The sequence below is a fragment of the Astatotilapia calliptera genome, chromosome 7 (assembly GCF_900246225.1).
Source record: "Astatotilapia calliptera chromosome 7, fAstCal1.2, whole genome shotgun sequence".
Lineage (NCBI taxonomy): Eukaryota > Metazoa > Chordata > Actinopteri > Cichliformes > Cichlidae > Astatotilapia > Astatotilapia calliptera.
Genome location: NC_039308.1, coordinates 48,417,536 through 48,426,838, shown reverse-complemented (window position 1 = coordinate 48,426,838; position 9,303 = coordinate 48,417,536). Strand labels below are relative to the sequence as shown.

The 9,303-nt window shown below is 46.2% G+C and overlaps 1 protein-coding gene across 1 annotated transcript; it reads left to right on the top strand.

Moving 5' to 3' along the window:
• Positions 1-1,084: 1,084 nt before the first annotated feature.
• Positions 1,085-5,892, top strand: LOC113024948 (zinc finger MYM-type protein 1-like). Its single transcript, XM_026172249.1, has 4 exons — positions 1,085-1,169; positions 1,950-4,362; positions 5,062-5,232; positions 5,349-5,892. Exons 1-4 carry the CDS (start codon positions 1,085-1,087, stop codon positions 5,890-5,892), a joined length of 3,213 nt encoding a protein of 1,070 aa, XP_026028034.1.
• Positions 5,893-9,303: the final 3,411 nt, after the last annotated feature.

Here is a 9,303-nt window from a genome sequence, read left to right as displayed (position 1 = left end):
TTCTGGCTCCACGACCCCTCATCTTGGTTTGTCCACGTGGAGGCTCAGTTTGCTCTCCACAGCATCTCAGCTAATGACAAGAAATTTAATCATGTGGTGGCATCGCTCGATCCGCTAGCCACCCGCCAGCTCTTGAACTCATGGAAAACATGTTGTCCGTGCTCGGTTAGGACGATGGGGGATTCCTTTTTGTCCATCTCTTTCTCAGACAACTGCCCGTCGCTGTGAGAACCGGCCTCGCCAACTCCCCGTTTCTAGCGGCATAGGAGTACCGCTTCCTGCCTGTAGAGGCGAATTGCATCCTCCTGGTCTCCCGCACGTTTGGAGTGCACGCCCCGGCCGTGGACCCGCCGGTGACACCCCCACCAGCCTTCTCCGGAGTGGACGAGCTGGCGCTGATGGCAGGAACCACTACGCAGCGGCACCGTGGGAAAGATTTTTGTTTCTACCATCAGGGTTTTGGCGCCAGAGCAGATTGCTGCCTGCCACCCTGCTCTTTTTCTGACTCAGGGAAACGAGGAAACAGTCGCTGATGATATGGAAAGGCTGCTCTTCATTGAAGTCTCATGCTTCGGGCGCTGTTTACTGGTGGACTCTGGCTCCCAGAAGAGCCTCATCCCGCCCTCTGCCGCGGACCGTTTAGCGGCAGGCCACGGTCCGCGGCTGATTGCGGCTAACGGTTCTCCTATTGCAACTTAGAAAGGTTAGTGACTGTTACTTTCCACAGCAGGGAATTCCAGTGGAACTTTGTTGTTGCTACCAGCTCTGTGCCTATCCTAGGCTCAGATTTCCTTCGTGCCCATGGGCCAGTGCCGTAGCTCCGCAAACGCACATAACGCACACTGCGTAGGGCACCAAATGGCCGGTAGGGCACCAAAAAAATCAGGGTCGTAAAAAAAAAAAGTAAACCATATTAATACTATAAATATCATATGCATTAATATGGTTAAACAATACAAAAGCAACATAAAACAATTTTCCCGAGAAAAGGGGTGAATCTGCTTTGTGCCCTGTCTCCAGTCTCCTCCTGGTGCCCCCCCACTCCCAGTGGTCTGTTCTATAATTGGTAAACACCTGTTTGAACATGGCCTCGAAACGGCAACAGGAGTCGGGAGCAGAGAAAAGAAAGAAGAAGAGGAAGCGTGATGAAACTCAGGCGTCGCTTGCCGGTAAGGCAATGTTTAAATAATAATAATAAAAAAAGTTCATTATTGTAGCCCTTGCTTGCACGCTCATGTCCGTCAACTCTGTGATAGCTCCTGTTAGCAGTGTTCATACTGTGTTAACAAATGTTGCAAATGATTGATGTTGGGTAGTTTGTTTACGTTGTGGATATGAATATAGAATGGACTACTAAAAGCAACTCATCATGGTCACTCAATTGACGGTTTTCAGATAACGTTAGCAATCGTGAGTCACGATTGCTAACGTTATCGTGATTCGTGAGACTAGCATTTCCCTCCTCAGGTTGCTAGCTGGCTAACGTCATGCATGCTACTGATTAACCTTAACTTTGGGATAGGTCAGTGATGCAGTCAAGTATTATTATCAGATTAGACAAGATTACTTTGTATGTTGCTGCATTTCAGGATATCTATAAAGACGCATATCTTATTTATGCCATTGACGTCTGAACACATAAATAGTTCTCGTCTTTCTTTAGGTTCATAGATCAAGGGCGACATCTGTTGGTGAAACTGTAATATGAAACCTATATCTTCCAGTAATATAGATTTCCTACTTGCGCATTTATATCAAATTATGTACAGCATGTTTATATTGCCATTTGCCATTATGAAAATCTATACATGTAAAATATAGTTAGTAATTTTTAAATGTACCAGTGACTTACTTAATTTATTAGTCTTATAATGCAATCTTTCGTAGGCCTACTGTAGATTCAAAATTGTATTTCTGTAAAATCCCTGAATATTTTCTCTTGTATGCAGGGTCAATGCTTAAATATGTTCAAGGAGGATCTCAAGGACAGGAGGAACCATCCAGTAGTAGTGCCATCCCTGGACATCAACCACCAGCCATTGTAGACCCTGCAACAATCCCTAGCCAAGAAGAACAAGAACCATCAACCACCAGTTCAGGTACAGTTCCATACACAAGTACCACTGAGAGTCCTGTCACTGAGAGACTATCAGAAAGTGACACTGTGGAGACATGTGTGCCCCCTTCAACCGATCCTGCTCTTTGGCCAGCTCACATTGTAGATGCTGATCGTGTTGAAATTGTGCGGAGAGGTCCTTTTAATGTCAGCTCTGATTTTAATTTTCCAAAGGGGCCTGATGGAAGAGCATTTCACACTAGCCTTAAGTTCAAAATTCTTCCCAATGGAGAAAAGGTTCACCGGAGCTGGTTAGTGTACTCACCGCAGAACAATGCTGTGTTCTGCTTTGCATGTAAGCTTTTCAGTGTGAAGGATATAAAGCTGAGTACAGAGGGCTTCAGTGACTGGTCGAACATCAACATCCGTTTGAGGGGTCATGAGTGTAGCCAAGACCACATACAGTGCATGCTTAAGTGGAGAGAACTGGACACACGGCTAAAGAAAAGCATGGCAATAGATCAACAGGAGTTGACCTTACTAGAGGCAGAAAGGAAAAAGTGGCGAGAGATTCTCAAACGATTACTCTCAATAACTCTCTCACTGGCTTCCAGAAATTTGTCTTTTAGGGGCTCTTCTGACTGTCTTTATGAGCCGGACAATGGCAACTTCTTGAAGGAAGTAGAGCTTATGGCAACATATGACCTTGTAATGGCAAATCACTTGGCCAACATAAAAGATGAAGGTTCCCACACACATTACCTCAGCCCTGAGACACAGAACGAACTAATTCAGATTATCTCTTCAGAAACATTCCGCGCCATTGTGAAGCAAATCCAGTTGGCAAAATACTTCTCCATCATTCTTGACTGTACTCCAGATGTGAGTCACACTGAACAAATGTCAGTCATAGTACGCATTGTTTGTTTCCAAGCACAACCAGATATTAAAGAATACTTTCTTGGCTATATAAATGTGGAGCAAACAACTGGCCTTAACCTGTCCAATGTTGTCCTTGACAAGTTGAAGGAGCTTGGCATTCCATTTGAAAACTGTCGAGGACAGGCCTATGACAATGGGGCCAACATGAAGGGGAAGAAGCAAGGTGTTCAGGCCAGACTGCTACAATTAAACCCGAGAGCATTGTTTGTGCCTTGTGGAGCTCACACGATGAATCTGGTCATAGCTGATGCTGCCAAGTCCTCTCCAGATGCAACTGGCTACTTTGGGTATTTGCAGAAGTTGTTCAATTTCTTTTCCAGTGCCACCCAGCGATGGGCCATTTTAACAAAACATGTGAAATTGACACTTAAATCTTGGAGTGACGTTAGATGGGAAAGCAGGCTTCAAAGTGTAACTGCTGTCCGGAGTCAGACAAAAGAAGTGAGGGATGCTCTCCTGGAGGCCAGAGAAGCTGTAAGTGATGCAGTCGCAAAGGTGGAGGCTCAAGTGCTTGCTGAGGAAGTAGCCTCATTTCGATTTTTGATTTGCTCCATCGTGTGGTGTGAACTTCTTACAATCACAAACCAGGTGAACAAGTTACTACAGTCCAGCTCCATGCAGCTCGATGTTGCTGTCAGGCTCATTGACACTGCCAAAAGTAACCTCTCTAAATACAGACAGTCTGGGTTTGATGAGGCTGTGTCAGCTGCCAAAGAACTCTGTGAGGCCCTGAACATAGAACCACAGTTGAAGGAGAAAAGGCTCAGGAGCACAAAAAGGCAGTTTGCATATGAAGCTGTTGATGAGCCCCTCCATGATGCCCTTAAAAAGCTTGAGGTCACATTTTTCAATTGTGTTGTGGACTCTGCTTTAATCTCCCTACAGGAGAGGTTTGAGACCATGAATCAAGTGAAGGAGAAATATGGAGTGCTGCTTGATTTCAGCAAAGTGAATGGGATGTCCAAGGAGGATTTAAAAAAACACTGCACTGAAGTACAGAAGACACTGACAGATAAGGGAGTAGCTGACATTGATGGACCTGAGATGATGCAGGAAATCATCAACCTTCCTCAGCTGCCACCACAGACGTCTGCTTTGGAAATGCTGTCATTTTTACATGACAATCAGCTTCAAGAGGTATATCCCAATCTGTGGATTGCTCTGCGTATTGCACTGACCCTGCCTGTCACAGTTGCCTCTGCTGAGCGAAGCTTTTCAAAGCTCAAACTCATTAAAACGTACCTGCGTTCATCAATGGGGCAGGAACGTTTAAGTGGTCTGGCTGTTATCAGCATCAATGGTGACGTGGCTCAGAAGCTATCATATGATGACCTTATAGCTGATTTTGCAACCAGAAAATGCAGGCGTGTGCCTCTCTAGGCCCTAGAGAGGCACACCACGCCTGCATTTTCTGGTTGTCAGAGTATGCCCTAGAGTCTAGGGCATACTCTGACAACGAATTGTAAAAATGTTTAACATAGTTACTTAAGGAATGTGGCTTTTGTGTTCAAATTCTTATTTTTCTTATTTAAGTTTCTTATTTAAATTCTATTGTGAAACTATTTGTAAATATATTAATAATAATACTATTATATTATATATATTATTTTTTTATAAAAAAAATTACACATTATTGCCAGGCTCTTTGTTCTTGTTCCAATGTTCAATTTTTGTTTCAGTATTTATTTGTAACAGTATTTTTAACCTCCTTTAACCTTATTTATTTGTTTAACTGTCATGTTTGTTGTTATTTAATTAAACAAATTCCACTGAGAAATTCAAAAGTATTAATGTTTTTTTTTTTTTTTTTTTCAGTGGCGGGGGGGGGGGGGCACCATAAAGCATTTGTGCTTAGGGCACCCAAATGGCTAGCAACGGCCCTGCCATGGGCTGTTAGTCGATGTTGCCCACAGACGTTTGATCGACGCTGTGTCATTCGTTTCACTACCCCGTTTTACCCGGGCCGCCGACCCCCTCATCCAGGCCAATTTAGTGGCCTCCGGAGACGTGTTTCAGCATTTGCTGTTAGAGTTTCCGTCGCTGTCAACTCCTAATTTCTCCAGCGCGGCAGAAAAACACGGAGTTCAGCATTTTATCTCCACGGTCATACCCCCGGTGTTCACCCGCACTCGTCGCCTCGACCCCGCAAAACTGTCCGTCGCTCGGGAGGAGTTCGCAGCTATGGAGCACCTGGATGGAGTGCCTGGGCATTGTGCAGCGCTCGAACAGCGCCTGTGCCTCTCCACTTTACACGGTACCCAAGCCAGATGGGCGGTGGCGACCATGCGGGGATTTTCAGCGTTTAAATAATGTTACAGAGAACGACCGTTACCCGATTCCCCACATCCAGGATTTTTCCGCCCATCTCGCTGGGACCTCGATTTTTTCCAAAATCGATTTGGTGCATCAACTTGTCGGTTGATGATCAGTGCCAGTGCCAGTTTGGTTTGCCGGTCCTGGATTTCCTGGGGCACCGCATCTCCGCTGACAGTGTGGTCCAGTTGCCGGACAGGGTCCAAACCGAGGAGTTCCTGGGGATGATCAATTTTTATAATCGTTTCCTTCCCCGGGCTGCTCACTGGTTACAACCACTCTATGCTGCTTTAAAAGGTAAAATAGCAAAAGACCCCATTGACTGGTCCCCTAACCGCTTCTGTGCGTTTTCCGCGGCGAAGTCGGCATTGGTCGACGCTGCTCTGCTGGCCCATCCGTTCCCGTCAGTGGAGATTGCATTGACCACTGATGCGTCGGATGTAGCGGTGGGCGCTGTGTTGGAACAGCGCATCTCCGGCATCTGGCAGCCCCTCGCCTTTTTCAGTCGCATGCTCCGAGACGCTGAGCGCAAGTACAGTGTTTTCGACAGAGAGTTGTTGGCTCTGCATCTCGCGAAGTGACATTTTCGATTTTTTCTCGAGGGCCGCAATTTTACCGAATACATTGGCCATAAGCCTCTGACTTTTGCCATGTCCAAGGTTTCTGACCCTTGGAGTGCGCGCCAGCAGCGTCAGTTGGCAGCAATATCAGAGTTTACTACAGACATTCAGCACGTAGCTGGTAAGTCCAACCAGGTTGCTGATTGCCTGTCCCGTGCACTGCTGCCACATGTGTTCCGTGCCAAGGCTCAAAGGTCCACAGGCACACTCAGGCGCCCCTCAAACCTTTCCGCGTACCTGGTAGGCGTTTCGACCATGTGCACGTCGATTTGGTCGGACCGCTCCCACAGTCGCAGGCTTTCACACACCTTTTGACTGTGGTGGACTGCACCACCAGGTGGCCGGAGGTGGTTCCCCTGGCGTTCGTGTCCACGTGGGTTTCGCGTTTTGGTCCCCCCGCTGACATTACCTCGGACAGAGGCCCTCAGTTTGTGTCGGAACTTTGGTCCGCCATGGCTGACGGCCTGGGGATCAAGGTCAACCACACCACGGCATACCACCCGCAGGCTAACGGGATGTGCGAGCGGTTTCCCCGGTTGCTCAAGGCCGCGCTCCGTGCTTCCTTAACGAGTGGTAACTTGGTCAACCGTCTGCCTTGGGTTTTGTTGGGGTTGTGCAGCGCAGTTAAGGAGGACCTTGGGGTTTCTCCTGCCGAACTGGTCCTTGGGCATGTTTCGGTGCCGGCTCTCCACTCCCCTGGAGGCCCCTTTTCTGTCCCTGGCCCCGTGCACCACTGCCTGCCAGATGTTTTTGTTCTGCGGTCGTTGGAATCTTCTCCTTTCATTTTTATTTGGCGTGACACCCATCAACCCCCCTTGCATCCGCTTTACGGCGGCCCGTTTTGGGTTATTGCACCAGGTACCAAGCATTTTGTTTTGGATTTTGGGGGCTGGCAGGAGGCAGTTTCAGTGGACCGCCTTAAGCCTGCACACGTTCTGCAGGATGCTCCTGTGGTGCCGGCCCATGCCCCCCCTCCGCGGCCTGCCACCTGCTGCCGGAATGTTGGACTCTGACCCTCCCTCTGAGAGCGCTCTGTGCCCGCCAGCACTCGTCCGGCCTGTCTTTCCCGGCCTGGTGAACCCACAGCCAGTTCTCGGACTCCCCGTTTCAGCCGTTCTGGACCTTTGATTAAGCCCGGACTAGTGGACTGTTTGTTTAGGTGTTCGGGGGAGGGGGTTGCATGTGTGGCGACTCACCACACCCGCACCGAAGTGGGAGGAAGGGTTCTGCTGTGTTTGGGCGCAATATGCTCAGTTCATGTTTGGAGGTGAATAAAGTTGGAGTGTAAAACTACAGCTCCTGTGTCTCCCTACCAGAAAATCCTGAAGGAGAATCCCTGGCCTTCAGTTCATACCCTGAAGTACACTTTACACTTTGGCTTTTGTAGCACAACAATGATTTGAAACACACTAGCAAGTCCAAATCTTAGTGGCTTAAAAAAGAAGAGAAGAAAAAAAGAAAAGGTTTTGGAGTGGCTTAGTTCAAGTTTGGTATTAAATTCAATTGTGATGCTTTGACGATAACTTAAACAAGCCATTCATGCTTGAAAACCCTGCAATGTGGAGCTGAATAAAAACAAAATCAGTGGGCCAAAATTCCTCCACAGCAATGTGAAAGGCCTGCCAGCTATTGCGAATGCTTGATTACAACAACATTTCTTACAGCCAAAGGTGGCACAATTATTATTATGTTTAGGGGGAAATTACTTTTTCATGCAGGGCCAGGTGGGTGAGAACAGCATTTCCCCCCTTAATAAATGAAACACTGTTTAAAATTTGTATTTTTACTTACTGGGTTAATACTGGGTTTACTTACTTACTGGGTTATTTCTGAATGATATTAACATCTGTTTGGTGATCTGAAAAATGTATGTGTGACAAATATCCAAACAAAAAAGAAAAAGAAAAGGAATCAGGAAGAGGGCAAATAATTTTTTAACAGCCCTGTAAAATATTTCAAAGAACTGCATCAATCAGTGAAAACAAGCATTACTGATTGTCTTCAGGTTTTGGCACCCGTATATTTTAAACAATCCTCTTAGTTCCCTAATTTCTGCCCCTGGCTGAGCCTGTTGGTGTAGATGTGTAGACAGAACGTTATGGATATCCATCTTTAATTAATGTTTTCACCATGTAATAAACTCATTGACCAGAGATAAACAAAACTCAATAAACACTTTTGATGCTGTACCAATAAAATATACATATGATGACAGAAATTTTTAGGCCACATTCATTTTATTAAATATTCTTTCACTGTTTCTTTGTTCCTAATTCACTCCCTTCCTAAGTTGGTTGTAAATATGGATTATTCATCCACGTCTCTTACTTTCTCTCACATCTCAACTGACATTACGTGGACTGATCCAGCATTACCTTCAGCTAACTATAACCTAACCAGATATTAACTTAAGGGCACCTTGATCTTAAGCTGAAACTGAGTGTCCACAAAAATGAAAGATTTTTGTTATGGGAACTCTTGAGTCTGTAAAAGAAGCAATGTCCCTGTACTACGAGTAATTGATGACTAATATCAACTCACACAATCAAACACACACACACACACACACACACACACACACACACACACACACACACACACACACACACACACACACACACACACACACACACACACACACACAGAATCTTAAAGTTTTGAACTAAGCTGACAGTTTTACATACACATCTCACATTGATATGTTCTAGGCCTGGATTTACAAACAGCTCAATTTAGCTGTGGTTAGCTTTAACCATTAGCCACAGCCCCCACCCCAACAGAATTAATAGGTAGGGGTGCACATAGACATCCCCTTGTCTCTGTCTGGCAGACCCCACACGGCACATGCACACACACACACACACACACACACACATAACTGCACACAGGGTGTGCTACACTAAGTATAGTTGTGCAGGCTAACCACACATCAAGCTGGAGGTTTGGCTCCGAGACAACTCGGGCTGCCAGGCTAGCTTTCCCCCCGGCTTTTAGAAGTGTCCGTCACACATAAACACACAATCACACTGGGGCCAGAGCTATTTTGAGAAGCCCAGTAAAATAAGTGCACGAACTACCCATGATGAAGTCTGCACACAGCCAAGTATGCAGCTATCGCACATAGTTTAAATACACAAATCCAAAAGCAGACATTGGGCACACACAACGTATGTTTGCACTTGATAAACACCTGGTGGCTGAAAATAACCCGCTCAACAGCCCTTTTACCTGAGCTCAACGGGGCTTTTAGGACCTTAAAATACCCAAGCAGTAACCACAAGAGCGTCTCCGGGGAGTGTCAGGAGCCTACTTTATTTCGATAGGCTGAGAGATCTGGCGTGAGCAAAAGAGCTGCCAATGAGACTGACAACC